The sequence below is a fragment of the Acinonyx jubatus genome, unplaced genomic scaffold, assembly GCF_027475565.1.
Source record: "Acinonyx jubatus isolate Ajub_Pintada_27869175 unplaced genomic scaffold, VMU_Ajub_asm_v1.0 scaffold_20, whole genome shotgun sequence".
NCBI lineage: Eukaryota > Metazoa > Chordata > Mammalia > Carnivora > Felidae > Acinonyx > Acinonyx jubatus.
In genome coordinates this window covers 42,446-61,715 of record NW_026463939.1, presented here as the reverse complement: position 1 = coordinate 61,715, position 19,270 = coordinate 42,446, and the positions used below count along the sequence as shown (strand labels likewise).

Genomic DNA, 19,270 nt, shown 5'->3' with positions numbered 1-19,270 from the left:
AGGCTGAATCCAGAGGAACAGTCCTGGCATTTGCGGAAGGAGTAGACGGGGGGACTGGCTCAGATCTGGTGGGGGTGGGGGGGTGGTTAGGAGGTCATCTAGGGAGTGACACCAGCACAGGCTCCAAAGGCAAGAGATGGCCATTAGCGGAGGGGGTGGGGAACGACGTGGCTCCAGGCCGAGGAAATAGCACGAGAAAGGTGAGGAACGAGAAATGAGTCAAGAAATCTTGTGTGCCTATGCTGTGGGTGTGTGTGTGTGTTTGTGGTGTGTGTCTATGTTGCGTGTGTGTCTTGTGTGTGTGCTGTACGTGTGGTGCATGTGTATGTCTCTGTGGTGTGTGTTCCACATGTGTATGCGCTCTATGGTGTATGTGTGTGGTACGTCACGCATGTGGTATGTGCGGTGTGTTGCGTGTGCACGTGTGTTCCGTGCGTGGTGTGTGAGCGTGAGCATGTGGATGGACGTGTCCGCACGGGTGTCTTGTGCACACACGGAGCCCACGTTAACTGTGCCGTCTGGTCTCGGCAGGAATCAGGAACCCGTGCGTTTGTTGGTAACTGTGTATTTGTCCTGGTGAGAACTGCTGGAATCTTCTGAGACTGAAAAACCAAACCAGAAGATCCAAGGGGGTGTTCGAGCCGAACACCTGCCCCGCCAGGGGGCCCGGGGCGAGGCCCCTGCTACCACCTGCAGCTGTTCTCTCCAGACCCCCCGGCTCACCAGAGCCCACGTGACTGCGGAGCCCGCGGGGCCCGACTTTGGTGGTGCCCACCACAGCCACTCCTGGCGACTGGGTAAGTGTGCACCTCCCGCCGCGGCTGCTTGGGCCGTGTGCGTGGTTGCGACCTCACACTCATGGCGCTGTGGGCCTGCCCCAGGGACCAAGGCTGCGCTCACCCTCCGCGGAGTGTTGCTCTTGGTGCCACTTTGAGATTGGCTGCAGGGAAGCTTTCGGGGGGCCTCCGAGGAGTGCTGCTGCGGTGCCCCCACACGTGCACTCTCAGTCCCATGTTCCCGTGACACTTTGGCTGTCTTTGTTCGGGTTCAAAGTACTTTCAGAACTTGAAAACTCGCTCTGTTTCAAGTTTTACCAAATCCAATGCCAGCTGCAACCTCAGTGTTTCCACGTCAGTGATACCATTTCTGTCCTGGGAAGCCCCGTAGGATGTGGCCCACCCTTGCCTTCCACGGGCTCCTGGGCTGACATGCGCCCTCCCGTGCCTTCCCTGTGCCCTCGTGTCCTCTGCGCACCCCCTCGCTCCTTCGACAAGATAAGTGCTGTCTCCACTGCCATCCTCCATGGCACTTCCAATTTCTCCCACATCCCTGCTTCACCTCCCTGTGCCAAGGTCTGTGGTTACACCCTAGAGCCCACCTCCCCGTTAGTGGGGTTTGGTTTTCAGAAGCATCCTTCCCATTGGCCGGTACTTCCATCCAAATGTTGTTTCCGTGCGGGAATTGTGTCGTTTGTAACACAGGGTGCCTTTCTGTGCTCCAACCCCCGGGGTGCTGGCCTCGCCGTCCATGTGGGATGGTCTCTGTGGTCCCCCAGGGGTCTCACTGATCAGGTAAGCCCTGCCTGGCCCCACACCCCGAGAAGAGTGTCAGAAATCCGCCCTAATGAGGCAAAGTCCCCAGGACCCTCGGCTCTGCCGGGGGCGGCTGTGATGTGGCTCACCTTCTCCAACAGACTGACACCTGGCCAGAAGTGGCCACGGCTCCCTCCCAGCCCCTCAGCTCGACCAGGGTGTCCCCAGAGTGCCCAGAGACCCCAGAAGCCCCTTGGTCAGCAGGCCTTTGCTCTGGAGCAGGAACGTCCTCAAGGGAAACTTGCAGAAGATTCCCTGAGGATTTCAGCACACAGAAGTGTCGCGTGGTCATAGGGTCTGCTTTTCCTGCAACCTTTTCCTCGGTGTCCCCGGGGGTGGGGGTGGCCCTCCACCCGTCTTGCAGATGGATCTGTGCAGCCGGAGCCAGAGAGGGGCCCTGTGGGCAGCCAGCAGGAAACAGGCCTCGCCCCGCCGCTGGTCCAGAGTGAATGGCTGGTCGTGGCCCCTGCACACCTTCCAGGTGGTGGCCTGGACCATACTGTTCATCTTGGCCTTCACCAACTTCTGTATCTTCGTCCCCTTGCTGCCACCTAACTGGAACTTGATCACGTATGGTGTATCCTTCACTGTGGGAGCAGTGCCTGCTGTCCCAGGGAGGCTCCCCGCGGGCCCTGGCCCAGATCTGGCTCGGGGCCCTGCCATGCCTACCAGCCCCCCACACCCGAGTCACCCATGGGTCCGCACCCTGTTCTGCGACCCCACCCCCCCTCTTTACCCCAGACACCCGCCATGGCCACGCTGCCTGAAATCTTACGTTTGTTCTCTGTGTGGCTCACTGGCTTGGGGCTGGGGCTAAAAGCACAGGGGTGTCTGCTGCTTGCCTGCTGTCAGTGCAGGGAGAGCACGCCTGGGGTCCAGGGTCTTTGGGGTGAGGCAGGCAGCCTGGACGACAGGAAAGGGTCGCAGAGGGGTCACAGGGATGGCTCAGAAACTGAAGGCTGAGTCCCAGGGATTCACATGGCGTTCGTTCTCAGGGTCTGGGGTGCCCCATGCGGGCCCCACTTGTCTGCAGGTCTGCAGTGGGCTGGGTCAGGCTGGCTGGTGGGGGAACCACGCCAGGGGTGCAAGGAAGACACCGATTATAACCGTGTCCCTTCTTGCAACAAGTGAGTCTGGTGACGGGTGTTGGCCGGGCCTGGAGTGGCCGAGGCCAGAGAGGAAACCTGCCGGCTGCGAGGAGCCACACAGTGGGGACTGTGAACCCCGTGGTGGCCTTGAAAGGAGGTTCCAGACACGTCACCAGAGTAGGCTTCAGGCCAGGTGGGCAGGCATCAGGGACGCACTTGGGGCTGACGCGCAGGCCCCGTGGTGGAGCGTGGCAGGTGCAGCCGAGTGCTCCTCCCCTGGCCAGGCGGGCATCGCCAGCCTAGCCCCCTCCTCACACCTCACTCTGTGAGTGACGGACCTCAGTTCCGCCAGCGCATCCGTGCTCCGGGGGCCACCGCTGGCCAACCCCACCAGTGAGCCTGGGCGTCCCCCATGGCCTGATGTGCAAGCCTGCTGCCCCCTGCCCAGCGCCACGCAGCCCCTGATCTGGCCGGCCTCCCCCTGTGGGGCCCTCAGGGTGTCTGATCCAGCGGCACAGAGCCGGGAATGTGGGTCCTGTGTGTCTGCATGCAGCTGCCCCACTTCTAGGCCTGTGGCCCAGGGTTGGCGACGCTAGGTGGGGCCTCCAAAGCCAACATCCCACGCCCCACATCACCCCGTGTAACTTGTGTCTTTCACACACAAGAGGATGGGCAGAAGTCGGCCAGCCTTGTAGATTTCTCCACTGGTCCCCAAAACCTGCTTTGTCGGGTTTTTAAATCCAGAATCCAGTCACAATTCACGCTTTGCATGTGGCAAGGGGTCTCCTCTCTCTGTCCCAGCACAAAGGCCTGCAGTGCCCGACCCACGACTTCCTGGTCAGAATGGCGCTCTCACTGGGACTCGCACCACAGCGAAACATCTCCCAGTTCTGAGAGGGAGCCCTCTCTCGTTCTGGGACCAGAAGCCCTCAGTGTCGGCAGGGGCCAGCTCCGGGGAGGGCCAGTTCCTGGCCTCCTTGCAGCCTCCAGCTGCCCCTCTACCTGTATCCTAACCTCCGTCCCTGACCGTGGGTTTGCGTTCTGGGTTCTAATCCGTTGTCTCCCTTCTCCCTTCGCTGTGGCTCAGCCTGTTCTGGGGCCTTCTCGAGCTGCCTCGTGTTCTCTGTGCAGGGAGCACTCTGAGAACTCACCTGCTTTTGGGCCCAGAGGGCGCCCTGAGCTCACTTGCACACCCTTTCTCCCAGGAGCCCCTGGCTGGCCCCAAGTCCCAGGTTCTGGCTGGCTTCCTTTCCCCCAGGCTCCGAAGCGCTTGGCCACCGGGGGGCGCCAGCGTCGTTCGGCGCTGCAGGGGCTGCTGCCCCAGGAGGGAGGGCAGGGTCTCCGTTGCACCTCCAGAAGACAAAGCAGAGGAGGCGGACCCCTGGTTCCCTGCTGACCTCAGAGGCCAGCTTCCCCCACCGCCCTGCCCCTGTGAAGGGCCCAGAGGGTCCCTGTGCTGAGGGACTGGCCTCTGATGTGACCTGTCTTAGTCCCAGGGCCTGCGCCGTGGCCAGGCAAAACCCCTGGTTAGGTTAGCCTCAGTGACTGCAGGGCTGGTGGCGGGTGGTGGGAGCTCTGGGGGGCGCCTCACCCCTTCCTGCCGCAGAACCTGAAGGACCCGAAAGGAAGGTCAGGAGGGCATGTGTCCTGGGCTGGCGGAGCTGTGTTTACCAAACACAGATTGTCTCTAAGGGGATGAGGCCTCGAGGGCAGGGCCTGGCCTTCTGCATCTGGAGACCTCCTACCCTGTCCCTTTTACTTTTTGTTATTCTCTGCAACCTGAGAGACACCCATAACCCGGGCATCTGAATGTGGGGGCAGAACTTTGGTGTGGTGCCCACCTGCTGACACTTCTCAGCCAAGTGGCTGATGGTGTGAACGGCCAGGCAAAACGAGGTGGCCTTTTGCTCACCCGTGTCACTCCCACGGGTGACCTGTCATGAACCCGTGTTCGTGCTTAAGGGGGCTTGCCTACCACATGGCGGGGGGCTGCCCCTCTGTTCCTGGGGGACACGTTCTGGGAGTGGCCTGGCCACGGCACCTGCAGGGTTGGGACATGTGGGGAAAATCAGGCTCAGGTCAGGGGCCTTGCTGCCTCCAGTTTGAGGCTATAGTGCAGACCACGCTGCCCCTACAATGTCTCCAAGGGCCCCAACGCCTCAGTCCCTCCCCCATACTTTGCCTGCCTATTTCTGATGCGACAGAGGAAGGGGCCTTCCTGTTGCACCTCTTGTCCTGGGTCGGACCCCTCTGCTCAGGACCTGCTCCCGCTGCCCCAGTAACCACACAAACAGTGCTTGCCTCCAGCCAGCGCCTCAGGCTTCAGGGAATAGGTGCAGGGAGATGGCATACCAGCACTGTGTTGGTGTCTCCAGCTGTGACGGCAAAGCCTGACCAGACCCCTGACCACCCGGCCGTAGCCCCATACCCTGAATGGGACAGCAGAGCAGGGGAGGCTCAGGCCTTACCCAGCCCTGCAGGGTCCGGTGGCCACAGGAAGGGCCTTGGTGTCACCACAACCCTTATGTGGCACTGAGTGATCTGGTCAGTCTCGTGCCCCCGTGCAGGTCCCCCAGGGCCCGGCTGGTTCTCAGCCACCCCTCCACTCACCCCTGGCCTGGGCACCAGCTTGGGCTGATCCTCGTGGCCCTCAGCTCATTCTCATCTGCCCTCCTCCTGCCCTCCTCCTGCCCTCCTCCCCCAGCAGGGCTGGGTCCCCATCGCCTCCATGCCTTCATCTGGCAGCCTGAGCCCTGGGTCTGCACGTGGTGCCTAGAGGCTGGAGGACGAGGGAGGAATGAGCGATTTGGGCCAGAAGCAGCCTCCCACTCAGGCTAGTGCATTGTGGAGGCAGGACCCCAGGCTGCTCAGAGGCGGAATCGAGGGTGCTGGCAGGTCTGAGGAGGACCCCCCGAGGGGGCTTCCCGCAGGCCTGAGCAGTAGCCCCAGCCCCCTGCTCCGAACCCCCACCCCTGTCAAATCCCGGCAGAACCCCGTGCACCCATGGCCTCGCCTCCCAGGCTGGGTCATTTCCCCCAACCACACCCGGGAACCCAACCTGTAAACCCTGAACCCTCCCATTCAGCACTGGTCCTGGGAAGCAGGGCAGGGCTGACAGGGAGGCGGCTTCCACCTCTTCTGTTTGGTTTCCAAGGGGACAGACAGTGTGTTGGTCCCGAAGGGGAGGATGAGGGTGGGAGCCCGGGGACTGGTTTTACCCTGGGTGCCACGGCGGGAGTGGGTGCCAGAGAGCCTGAGGGGCCTAGGGGCGAGGAGAGACAAGATGGGACCCAGACAGACCGTGCAGACTGGCCGTGTGAGCCCTCCCTGCTCCCCTCCTTCATTTTTTGATGATACACTGTCTTCTTCCCCCGACGCACGTGCTCTGAGCATCTCTGCTGCCCAAAGAACCCCCACGACTTCGGCACCCAGCGTGGTGGCCGCTGGCCCCTGAAGGCCTTCCCTTGCTGCCTCGGTGAAGCGCGGGGTCCACACCCTCAGGCCGTAAGCAGGCGCCTCCAGGGTCCTGCTTCTAGTTTGAGCGGGCACCTTCGCCGTGTTGACCAGGCCTGCCTGCACGTTCCTTGACACACTCACGCCCAGGTGACTGGTGGGCTTTTCTGTTTCTACTTCGTGGTCCACTTGCTTGCTGTTTGCATCGATCCTGCTGAAACCAACGTACGGCTCAAGAACTACTTGGAGCGCGTACCCACTTTTGACCCATCCAAACACATGCGTGTCATCGAGAACCAATATTGCCACCTGTGTGAGGTCACCGTGTAAGTGCCCAGGGTGTGGGAGCAGGCAGCCCCGAGGGCACGGCCCCTGCCGTGTGGACCCGTCCCCTCTCCGTGCTGTGCACAGGCGGGTCCTGCCCCGGCCTTTCTGTTTTCACGCAGCTGACCGGTGCTGCTTTCCTTGAATGACCAGCAGTGGCCCTGAGACACGCAGGACCCCTCACCCATCTAAGGGCTCAGATGAGTCCCAGCCCCCCCACCGGAACCCCACCTGGGCTAGTCAGAGCCCTGAGGGCTCAGCAGGCAGCCTGGGAGGGAGGCCTGTGGCTCAGGATGGGAGCTGGTGGCACAGTGTGGCAGGCGTGTCTGAGGGAAGATAACCCCCCTGGGGCCTGGTCTTCCCTGCCACCTGTCTCTCCTTTCTGACCCTGTCTTCCTCCCACACATGCTGCTAACGGGCTGCTCATGTGAATTCTTCCTTCTAGGAGCCAGAAGGCTAAACACTGTGGGGCCTGCAACAAGTGTGTCTTTGACTTTGACCACCATTGCAAATGGCTTAACAACTGTGTAGGGGGCAGGAATTACAGGTGAGGGGCTGGAGGGGGAGGTCCGGGAGGGAGGGGCAGAGTCCTGGGGGAGGGAGAGGGAGACCAAGCAGGGAAGAGGGAAAAGGGCATTGCAGGGGCCAGGGGTGGGGAAGGGAGGAGGGACCTCGAAGTGGGGAGGGGTGAGGTCCTGGTGGAGAGAGAAGAGGTCCTTGGCAGGGGGGAGGGGTGGGGTGCTAGGGAAGGAGAAAGTGAAAGGACTGGGGGAGGGAGGGGGATTGGTCAGGGGGAGGGGTGAGGGGGCCCGGAGAGAGGGGTCCTGCAGGCTGGGGGCCTCATGGGTAAGAGGGTGGGGGCCACAGGCAGTGGGAGGAGTCACATGCTGTCCCCAGCACAGCGGTCCTTAACGTCTTTCTGTTCTCCTTGTCTGGCTCTGAAATGTGTTGGCCTGGAGCCCCTTCCGAATGTGGAGGCCCAGCCCCATCCAGAGGGGCTCAGGCTGAGCTGACTTGTCCTTGACCCGCTGGCCTGGACCCGGGCGCTTTCTCCTGGGAGGCCGTCAGAGCACAGGGGATGTGGGCCGAGGCTGCACTGGGAGCAGGTGTTCAGTCCTGCACGGGCTTTGCCAGGACCCCATGTGCTAGGGCCCAGGCTGTGAGTGGCCAAGAAAGTCGCAGGGGCTCCCCCAGCTAGTTCAGAGTGGCCTTTGCCGGCTCATGGCGCTGCAAGGGGTTCCACTGCTCACCCACCACTCATAGCAGGTGTGCTCCGTGCAGCCTGGTCATGGAGCGTCATGGTCTGTGCTCTGTGCAGCCCAGTCCAGGAGTGTTGTGGTCTGTGCTCCGGGCAGCCCGGTCCAGGAGGGTTGTGCTCCATGCAGCCCGGTCCAGGAGGGTTGTGCTCCATGCAGCCTAGTCCAGGAGGGTTATGCTCCAGGCAGCCACCGGTCCAGGAGCGTCGTGGTCGGTGCTCCGGGCAGCCCGGTCCAGGAGCGTTGTGGTCTGTGCTCCGGGCAGCCTGGTTCAGGAGGGCCATGCTCCGTGCAGCCCAGTCAAGAAATGCTCCACTTGTTCAGGCTTCAAAAGCGTTGCTGCTTTGAGCAGAAGGAAATGCAAAGCTGTCATCATTAGAAAAGTCAAATGAGAATTGGGGGCCTGGGAGCCCTCATGTCGCCCTCTCCACTACAGAGGAGGAGCCCCAGGCCAGCTGGAGTGGTGGGGGGGCTGCCTCCTCACGGTAGCAGGGCTCTCTTCTCTCCCCCAGATGCTCCTCTTAAGGTCTTGGTGCCACAGGCTGGTCGCCTTGAGGTCTGATCGGCTGTCTGGGATGGGCGAGGGTGTGTGGCCCTGCCACTGAGGGGGACCAAGCTGACCGGGCCCCACAGGGCACACAGGGTGGAGTTCCGAGGTCCTGACAGTGGCCTCCGGGCACAAAAGGCTGCAGAAGTTCCTGGTGGGGACGGCTGGGCCCCAGGAGCCCTCCTATCCACTGGGCAGTGGCAGCAGCAAGGAGTGTGTGTGCAGAAGTGAGGGAGGGCACCATGTGCGCGGGGGTCTTGGTGAGGGCATGGCCACCCCTGTCCACGTGGAGTCCCAGACTCCCTCCTGTCCCTTCCACCGTCAGGCAGAGAAAGCAAGAGGAAATGACTACATTTACAAGACGAGTTGGCCAAAACAGTTGGCAAAGTGTGATAAGCTCCTGAGAGGACGTGCCTCCCCAGGGGAAGTGCCCAGACTGGGTGCTGAGGCACCACAGACACAGGAGTCAGAGACGACAGCGACGTTTCTGGCCCCGAACTTGCAGTTGGACAGGCTTTGGCCCTCACCCTGCCGGGAGGGCCGCCTCTGGCCTGGTGCCAGCAGCACCGGATGGCCGAGGGCCTTCTGCTGCGGGGTGGGCCCGTCGGCTGGAACAGCTGCACCGCACACCACAGGCTCCCTGGGAACCAGAGCCAGGTGTGGGGCCAGGTTTGTGCCCCCTGCACCTCGGGGACACACAGGACACGTGCCCTCCAGGGCCTTTGACAAGGGGCCACAATGCAGGCTGCCCTCCACATCCACATGACCCTTTGAGGACATTCTCGTTTTAGCTCTCTGCCTAAAGATGTGTTAAAAAAACAAAAACAAACCTCAAGATGTTCTGGAAAAGGATAATGGAGTCAGATAAATTTCAGCTGGGTAAAAGACACTGCTGAAGATTGAAAATGCTAAAGAAACAGTTTCCTTAAATATCACCACGGTAGAAAGCCCAAAGGAAGACCTTGCAGCAGGAGATTATTCCAAGAATTGCTGACCAGAATTTAATTTTTTCATGGTTAGATTGTTCTCTGTGTCCTGAGCACAGGCAAGAGGACAGGAGTGATTCTGGCCTAATGCCAAAGCACAAGATGTCACTTGTGCACACAAGTGTGCACAGGCCCCGGGAGGGTGTGTGGAGATGATGCACTGTGGGCCGCTGGCCGGCCAGGCGCCTGTCCCAGCACCCCTGCTTCCCCGACCTGCTGGGCTTCCATGCTTCTGGATGGAAGCACAGCACCCAGGATCCCGTGCAACATGGGGGGCAGGGGTGGTGGTCCCGATCCTGACCCGGTGGAGCCCTGGTGAGCAGTGGCGGCGTGTGGAGGAAGCTGCAGGCAGCCCGACCCGCCTGGAGCCTCTGTGTACCCACCTGGGAGCCAGGCCAGGCCCTTCTCACTGCCGCGTGGGGGTGGGAAGGGGGCACAGAAACTGGTGGTGCCCTCAGGGCATCCTCTGGGGATCTGGGGTGCCAGGAGACAGGAAGAAGGTTGGGCCTTGGGTTCGGGGTCAGGGGCACCTTGCCCAGCCCTGAGTCTTGCTCTGCCCCCCGCAGATATTTCTTTAGCTCCTTGGTTTCCGCCTCGGCCAGCCTGCTCTGCCTGATCACCATCCTGCTGTACGTCTTCATCCAGTACTCAGTCAACCCGGAGGTGCTGCGCACTCATCCCCTCTATGAAGGTACGGCGGGGGGTGGGGGGGGTGGAGGGGGCTCCTCTCTGGCGTTGCTTTCTCTTGGGTCACTCGTGGTGGTAGCCTCTCCCTCCAGCTGTCTTTCAGGGAAAGCTCTCCTTCTGGGGGATGTCAGTCTGGCCCGCCCCTAGCTGGGTGAGCTGTGGGGCCGGGCAGGAGGGCAGCAGTCCCCCAGGGACCAGAAGGCAGGTTTGGGGCCCCGTGCCCATCACCCAGTAGTTGGTCTTGGCAGGGAGCAGGGTGGGGCAGGAGGGCAGGGCTGCCTGGGGAAGGTGCTGGGTGGTGTGTGGCTGCAGGTGTCTGCTGAGCGGCTCCAGGAACCTGGCCTTGGGAACACATGTGCCTCAAAGGTCTGTCCATCACTGCGCAACCCCGGGCCTGTGACCGTGACCTTATTTGGAGAGAGGGTCCTCCCAGATGTGATTAAGGATCCTGAGATGATCATGGGTTACCTGGCAATGTGTGGGATCCTGGATCCAGTGAAAACATCCTTATAAGAGGCTGGAGGGACATGGCCACAAGCCAAGGGGTGCCTGGAGCCCCAGAAGCTGGAAGATCCAAGGACAGATCCTCCCCCATGGCCTCGGAGGGAGACGGGCCCTGCAACACCCTGACTTCGGGGCTTCATCTCTGCTGGTGAAACTGCCTGGTCTATGGCCATCAGTCACAGCAGCCCTGGACACTGACACAGGGAGAACCCCAAGCGGAGCACCACATGTGTCTGTCCTGAGTGTTTGGGGACCTCAGCCCTCAGGGTTCAGAGCAAAGCTTCCTTTCCCGGTCCAGGCCTCTCTCCAGAGCACGTCACGGCCATGCCCTCTTCCTGGAAGGGCACCATGCCCTGTGCACCTTCATCCCAAGGCCTTCAGTGCACCTGGGCTGGATGGGCCGTGGTGGGATGGGCCATGTGACCTGCACCTGCTCCGGAGTGCATCCTGGCTATTTCCATGGTAAAAGGGAACAGTGGGAGTCTCAGCGAGACCCGGCCCTGCTCAGCGGGAAAAGCCGCCTGCGCTCTGCACACAGCCAGCTGGAGGCCTCCGCCTGCCATCCTTCCTGACATTCTCCACACATGGCCTGAGCAGAGGGGCTGGCCGGTGACCGCCGCCTCAGAACAGTCACCGGTGGGCACTGGGGATTCCCTGCGAAGGTCCTCCCGGCCACGGGGCCTCTCATTGCCCCAACACACTCTGAAATGCGGCTCGCACATGGTAAGCAGCAGCCTCAGCGCACCCGAGTTCCATAGCACATGTCCTTACTTCCTCCCAGTGTGGGCGTCGGCTGGGCCCTCGCTGCCACGCGCTGGCAGAACAGAGGGCAGCCTGGTCTCCGAAGGTGCTTCTCTCTGGGAACTTGCTCGCTCCAGAACCATCGTGGATGTGCTGCCCATGAATGCCTGATGACTGAGGCAATCTCCTGGGTTTGCTGTTCCAGAAGATTCCATGGGGCTGCTTACCCGCCAGTTCCCTGGGGCACTTTGGTCTCATTGGTGGGAATTCACCAAGACATCACCGGCTAAGGGGACAAGCATGTGGCCGGCCACCCCATGGTACATCCAGCCTCATGCACACTGCGCTGCAGCCCCCGAGGCACACAGCGGGCCTGGCAGCCACTTTCCATGCGACGTAAAGGACTGGAATCAGTACCTCCCAGACTCTGTGGTGGGATGAGAGCATTTCAGCTGGATTCCATCTCCATGGGCCTGCCTGCAGATTCCTCAGTGCTTTCCTCACACCGAAGTTCGGAAGTGTCAACAGCCCTTGGGGCCCAGATGACCAAGTCCTGGAAATGTCCCAAGGCGCTGGCTACTGCCTTGCAGTTCCCTGTGAGGGTGGCTGACTGAGAACAGGGAGGGCCTGGCACAGTGGCATGGCCCTTGGGACAGGGCGGGGGTTCAGCCAGGCAGGGGGTCAGGCTCTGCAACCCGGACCCTTAGTTATCCTCTCCCAGCCTCACCTTCCAGACCCGTAAAGTGGGGCTGTGACACCCACCTCAGTCAGGGGGCTGCAAGGGCACCTGGGTGAGGTAGGGCACACACTGGGGCGGGGGAGGGGCTTCCTTGGGCTGCTCACCCTCCCCCACCTCCCAAGGAGGGGCTGGCCATGCCCCAGGTGCTGGATGCATGCATGTCTCCCTTGCCTCCGCAGATGTGCCCAAGGACACTTGGCTGCTCTTCCTTCCTTTTTTCCCTGTAAAGACGAAGGCCCTGGTGGTCCTGGGCATTGGGGTGTTCGTCCTGCTGCTGTCTGCCCTCAGCCTCCTGATATCTGGATACCTGCTCATCTTCCACCTCTTCTTAAGTATGTGTCCTGACCCCCACTCCAGTCTTTGTCCCTTGCGTTCCCACGTGGCCCAAGACAAGGTCTGCCGGCCCCTGCTAGAAACGAGCACATCAGACAAATGACAGGAAGAGACACCCCTAGAGGGACAGCAGGGCTCATTCTGCTCTGAGGCCTGCAGAGGACACGAGAGGGACTAGGAGTAAGTTAGATAAGGGAGCAGAACGTGTGAGGCAGGAACAGGCACCATTAAAAAAAGAACGGGGGATTTAGAGAAGCACCAAGTCCTAACAATGAAAAATAGTGAGCCAGCGACAGGGTATCTGCTGACCCAGCTTGCTGCAGGGACACTGGCCGTTTCCTGGAGTCCACGCGGCACTGCGTGCAGCAGGCCCCACCACGCCGTGGCCCAGGGGAGGGCGTGAATTCTCTCTGTGGCTTCTGCAAGGGAGAAGGTGGCAGCGGGGGCCCTACGTGGCTGCCAGAGCGGGTCTGGCACAGGGAGTGTCCTCAGCAGAGCCAGGGCCGGAATCAGCACCCGGAGCCAGAGGTGGGTCAGCCCAGGCCCTTATCCTAAAAGCTTCCACGCACTGGCCAATGGGGACAAGGGTGAATTTGGGGACAGTGCCCCAGCTGCAGCATACAGTACAGCCAGCAGGTGGCAAGCTGGGCAGGTCCAGAAGTCCACTGCGGCCACTCAGGACAGACGGATGTGAGACTGGAGAACAGGTCCACGGGACAGATGGCCAATGGGAGATCCAGGCACAGGGACCAGAGGGCCCCAACCCAAGCAACAGGGAGGGTGGTGGTGCCACACTCACTGTGGGGGTAGGGGAGGGAGATGCACACGGAGCTTATGGCTCAAGGTGCTGTTTACAGGGTATTTGGACAGCAAAGCACAGACTTCCAGAAAAAGTTGGGATATTAGCTATTGTTATAATAAACTTACCCTGCTTGAAGTAACAGAGTTATCACCTTGCAGTCTCTGTGGGTCATGGGTTCAGCATAGCTTAGCTGGGTCCACTGGCCCTGCTCGGCCACAAGGCTTCCTCCAGGTGTGAGGAAGGGCTGTGGTCTCATCCGACTGGGACCCACGTTTAGGTTCAACGCCAGGGTGTTGGCAGGCCAGTTCCTGGCCTCAGTTCCCCGTGAGTTGTTGGCCGGTGCCTCCTCCCACCAGGACACTCCAGCACGAGGGGGCAGCCGGCCTTTTGTAGCCCAGTCATGGAAGTGACGCCCCTCACCTCTTGTGCAAGGCGCTGGGGCCACCCACTCTCCAAGGGATGGCGTGACACAAATACCCTGAGGTGGGGGGTAGGGGCTGCTGGGGGGCCTGTCAGAAGCTGTGGGCAGCTGGATGCCTCTTTGAAGTTTGGGGGAAGGACATCCTGACACTGCAGCACGAGTGGAGTGCAGCATTGGTGAGGGCAAGACCTCCCAGGAAGATGCACAGATGTCTGGTACCAGCAGCAGGGGTGTGGGGAAAGCCGCCTCCACACAAGCGGGGGACAGAGCATCCCAAAGACCAGCGGCCCCGGGCTGCTGTGTTGACGCCTAGTGTCGCTGGAGGGGACACGGCAGACACTCATGCAGTGCACACCGCACTCTGGCCTCCCTCCCCAGCCACATCTCCTCTCGTTACTGTCAGATGAAGGTGTTCACTCAAAACTCAGGACGAGTGTGAGCTCTGGGGAACACACAGTGTGTACTTGCCACCTGATGGTGATGGCAGCCATCCCTGCAATCCCTGCCAGAGAACTAGTGTTTTCTCGAGCATGTGGCCAGATGCAAATTATGCCCTCACACAGGTTCTGGGGGAGGTGGGAGAACCAGTAAGAGCCAGGTGTAGTTCATCAGGAAGCCAAAGCAAACACAGACAGATGCCCTTGTACAAACCACCCAGGGAAGGGAACGGGCTCCACGCGGGTGTGGGGGGCAGCCCACCTTCCGCCTGCCCCTCCAGCTGCAATTAGGCTTCTGTGGGTGGCCCTTATCCCTTTCCAGAAATAATTAGAAGCCATCTGTCCTCGTGTTTGTTGGTTTTAGGGAGACAAGTGGGAGGATTGGTGCCTCTGCTGAAGCAGGCACAGAACCCGTTTCGTGGACGGTGCTGTCTGTTGACAGACCCAGGTCTCAGATGTCCTTTCAGTGACCTGGGGTGCTTCTGCCCCAGTGCCGGAGCCAGCGTCCGGGTCCACACTGGTTTTGTGGGCCTGGAAGGCCGCAGGGTAGCTGTTCCTGGGACGGGGCGCCAGCAGCCTTGGGGCTGTGACGAGCTACTGCTTGTCTCCCACAGGCCAGGTGGGCCCCGGGGTGGCCATGCAGCAGCCCCCCAGCGCCCCAGGTTAGGAGGCAGCTCTGGAAGACCGGGTTGTGGCCTGTGGGCCACTCTGCCCGCCTGCGTAATTGTAACTGCCTGTTTCCGCCTTTCTCCTCTCTAGTGTTCAAGAAGTTGAGCACATATGAGTATGTGATACAGAAACGCTATCAAAAGATTCCAAAAGTTCCAGCAGGGAGGAAAGAGCTGTCCTTCAAAATAAGCATGCCACAGGTAGCGGGTGCCCCTCTGCTTCACCATCTGCGCTATCCAGGCCTGGGGCAGCGCCCAGTGTCACCTTGCAGCTGGAACTTCTCACAGTCCTTTGCTTCTGTGTTGGCACAATTCTCTGATTCCGTGTGTGTGTGTGTGTGTGTGTGTGTGTGTGTGTGCGTGCACGTTGTGTGATGCCGTGCAGGTGTATGTGTGTATGTGTATGTGGTGTGTGTGATGCAGTGTGTGTGTGTGTGTGTGTTTGGTGTGAGATGCACTGCATGTTTGCACGTGTGAGTGCATGATGTGTATAATGTGATGCACATGTGTGTGGTTGTGTGTGCATAGTATGTGATGCAGTGCATGTGTGTGTGGTTTTGTGTGTGTGTGTGTGTGTGTGTGTGTGTTTAGTGTGAGATACGGTGCTTGTGTGTGTGACTGAGTACATGTGTGTGATGCAGTGCATGTGTATGTGTGTGCAGCGCAGTACATGTGTGTGTGGTGTGTGGTGTGCATGTGTGTTATATCATTTGTACGTTCACTGTCCACAGAATCAAGCCAGCAGGGCTGACTCCTTTTAGGCCCATATATTAATGCAGCTGTTTCTCATCAAAATTAAAAACATTTGCTTTTCAAACGAGCACCATTAAGAAAATGAAAACATAAGCCAAAGGCAGAAATATTTGCAAATCATATACTTGTGCCCAGAATATATAAAGAATTCAAAATTTAATTATAAGAAAAATGACCCAGTGTTTTAACTTTTTAAATGCGCAGAAGATTTGAACCAACTGTTCACCAAGGAGGATCCACGGTAGCAGATAAGCACATCGACATCAGTTACCATTAAGAAAACACAAAACCACAGTAAGATACCATTACACATCCAGTAGAATGGCTATAATCAAAAGAACCAATAATAAAAAGCGTTGGTGAAGCTGTAGATCGAAAGGCTCCTACGTTACTAGTGCAGATACCAAATTATATCACTTTGATCAGCAGTTTGGTGTTTTCTTAAAAAGTGAAATGTATAGTCACCGTTGAAGTCAGCAATCCCACTTCCAGTTTCCTAACTATTAGAAGTGAAGACACAGGTATTCATGTGACAGGGGTGCTATCCCCCAGTGAGATCCTTTCCTAGGACCCAGGGACGCTGAAGCACCATTACTCAAAATTAACTAATAACTGACTTGAATCGTGTATAAGACTAAGCCCAGTGTCAACAACTTTTTCACGTTATGAATTTTTATTGTTCACAGCAAGAAGATGACCTGAGTCTGTCTGCACGTAGGTAAGTGTGTAAGCTTACTAGAGTTGTTTTATCTGTCTGACAAATACTATATGCTCTCAATTGTCTTGCTTTAAAAAGTCTTCGTTACTCCAAGGTTATACAAATATCCACATTCTTTGCTAGTGTTTTCACCAGCTTTATTCGCTTTGCATTTTGATTTCCAAGCCGTCCTGAATTTCTGTGTTCACGGAGACAGGGGCTAAGGTGGATTTGCCCAGGACCTAGTGCCCCCGGCCCCCCCAGGAGACCCTCTTCCCGCCGTGCCTCACCCTGAACGTCCAGCAGGGGAACGCCCTCGGCATTCTTTAGTTTTCATAGTTGTTGACAATTCCTCCACGTTTTTAGTTTCCGTATAATTTTTAAAATAGTTTTCATGCAGTTCTGAGAAAGGCAGAGTTCGAAGTGGAGTTACAGGAAACATTCCTTAGAGGCGGGAGCGAGCGGAGCCGCATGGTCTCAGCTCCAAGCCCTGAAACTGCCCCAGAAGTCGGTCTCCCCTGGGGGAGCGGGCCGGAAGTGCCCCAGTTCTGTGGTGCTCTCGGAAGTTCGGCCCTCGCAGAAACGGGTGGGGGGCGACTCCCATGTTCTGGCGGAGCTGGGCAGGTCGCAGGGCTGGTGCTGGTTCTTGACCGAGGATCGGGAATCCCTCCAAAGAATCCGCTCATTCCTTTTGCATTTGTTTCCTTAGACACCCGGTAGCCATGCTTCTGGGAAAACCTGGGTCGTTTGGAGTTTCACTTGAAGCATTGCCACACTGCGGTCCTTTAGGTACAATCTGAGCACGTTCCCCTCGCCCTGTCCAGCCTGGGGGCCAGCCGCCTCTAGAAGCAACTGAGACTAACCCCGTTTTCGGGCAGTCGGTGTGGACACTGCGCAGGAACTGGGGACCTCAAGTCTCTGGCCGCCCCACGCACTGCAGTCACTGCTGGTGCTCCGAGGACTGTCTTCCAAGTTCTGTTTTAGTATTATTTTGTGAGTTACACTCACAGTGCTTTGTTTTTATAAAATTGTAATCCCATTGTTCAACTCTTTAGAGCCCCTTTGAAAAATTCCATATATTGTGGTGCCACTGGGTGGCTCAGGCGGTTAAGCATGGGACACTTGGTTTCTACTGAGGTCATGATCTCACGGTTTGTGGGGTTGAGCCCCACATTGGGCTCTGTGCTGGCAGCAGTGAGCCTGCTTGGGATTCTCTCTGCCTCTCTCTCTGCCCCTTCTCCCCAAGGCCTCTCTCTGTCAAAATAAATAAATAAACTTAAAAAAAATTCCATACATTGTGGACATAGTTAAAAGAAAAAGAAACATAATTTTTACGAATATAAGTTACTTCATCTTTGAGAGGGACCATATTCCTCATTTCTGGAATGTTATTCCTTATTTTCAATCACTATAGTGTTCCCTTCTCCAACTGGAAAGTGAGCTGCTAACCTTTGTATTGAAAGGTCGATTGTGTTGAGAGACAAGCCCTCTCAATGCGCTGGGCCATCTGTCCCAGTGGCCTCTCTTTCCTGCAGAAGTGTCCCTAGTTTGACCTGGACACTCACAACCTTACATGTTAGGCAAAGCCCACTGTCAGAATGTCAGCTCCAAGAGATCAAAGAGTATCTTTAAATCACGTGGCACTCTGTCAATCCCCCCAAAAGAAAAATCCACTCAGTAAGTGCCTGTGGAGTTCCATGATGTAAATCACTGGTATATTTTAGGGGAGAACTTAGTGTAGCACTCTCTAAGGTGCTTCTCTCTATTAGTAGGTATCAGACCAATTTATTGGGAGTATTTCCTCTGGACCATTAATCTGCTGCAAAAGTAGGATCACACGTGTGAAGATACTTCTTGCCTAATTCTACAGGTGTTCTGCTCAGCTAATGTCCATCAAGTGGCTTGTATTAATTTTTTATTGCTATCTGGCAAATTCCCACAAATGTAGTGGCTTGAACTAAGACTCGTCTGAAAGTGCTTGTGGGTCTTGTGCCTGGCAAGCTCAGCTGGGTCCCTGACTGGTGCCTCCCAAGGCAACAGTCACGGCTCACCAGGTCAGCCCTCCTTTCTGGAGGTTATGGGGAAGAGTCTGCTTCCGGACAGAGACAGAGACAGAGAATGCCAGTGCAGCTGTTGCTTTCCCACTCTTGCTACGTGGCCCTTCCATCTCTAAGTTGGTAATGGTGGGTCTAGTCTCTTCATATTTTAGATCTCTCGGACTTCCTCCTTTTCCTCATTTCTCAGTTTTTAAGGATTCGTGTGATTGCATTGGACCTACTTGGGTAATCAAGGACAGTCCTCAGTTTCCTACAGTTGCCGCAAGGAATGAGCACAAAGTGACAATGCCATGGTCTCCAAGGCAGGTCACTTTGTCCATTTGTAACTGAGCCCTGCTGCACCCACAGACTCAAGAACGCAGTGGCCCAGCGTGGGGGTGCCACAGCAGGAAGAAACGCCCCTGTGGCCTCCCACCGGCAAGCAGTCATAGACCTTTATGGATGGTGCTCCTGCGCCGTGTCCTCCGTTGTGCAGCCAACCCGAGGGCACACGGACGGCCTCCCAGGAGCTGCTGGCTCTGAGGCTCTGCAGATGAGCATGTCACGATGGCGGCCAGTGCATGGAGCTTTGCAGCTGTCAGCGGTGCTCTCTGAGCTCACTACACAAAGCAAGGCCCTTCTTTGCTCATGGAAGTCTGTCCTCCCTTTTGCCCCATCCCTGTAGAGAGCAGTGCAAGGAGGCCCCGCCGCAGCTGAGGTGCCCGGGTCGGCGTTCCACCATCACCACGTGCCAGGAGAGCTCCCCGCTGCAGGTGAGAGCCGCTGGGCACGTGAAAGGTCTCAGGCTGCCCCCGGAATGAGGACAGAAAACGCTTGGGATTGCTTGTTTGACTGATCTGAAGCATTTACTCAGTACCCAGGCATGCTACTCATATGGGAACAAAGGTGGAGGGAGAAGAGAAGAAAAACTGACAGAAAATATCCTTAACTGTAGGGCTTATAGTGTGTGTGTGTGTGTGTGTGTGTGTGTGTGTGTGTAAGGGGAGAGAAAGAGATAAATGCAATGCAATCTGGGTGTGCGAAGACTGAAGTGGCATCCGTGTGCTTTAACGAAGGGTATTGATGTCTGTGTCCTGCTGGCTTTGAAAAGCACCAGAAAATAAAATGATGGATGGATAGTCACATGGTTAAAAAGAAATATTCACAGCAAAATTTTAATGATGATAGAACCTAGAAGTTGAGTGT

At 57.9% G+C, this 19,270-nt stretch overlaps 1 protein-coding gene across 12 annotated transcripts in view; it reads left to right on the top strand.

Annotated features, from left to right (window-relative positions):
* The window catches only part of LOC106989708 (probable palmitoyltransferase ZDHHC11B), a 99,502-nt gene that overhangs the window by 61,297 nt on the left and 18,935 nt on the right, over positions 1-19,270 (top strand). For 11 of the 12 annotated variants that reach the window (XM_053213896.1, XM_053213895.1, XM_053213903.1 and 8 more), the window contains 9 exons: positions 532-797; positions 1,957-2,169; positions 6,284-6,459; positions 6,903-7,004; positions 9,813-9,937; positions 12,097-12,249; positions 14,670-14,779; positions 16,018-16,049; positions 18,750-18,837. In XM_053213896.1, the coding sequence (XP_053069871.1) occupies positions 1,957-2,169; positions 6,284-6,459; positions 6,903-7,004; positions 9,813-9,937; positions 12,097-12,249; positions 14,670-14,779; positions 16,018-16,049; positions 18,750-18,837 (999 nt within the window). In that variant the 5' untranslated portion in view covers positions 532-797. The other variant, XM_053213894.1, reaches the window with a different exon arrangement.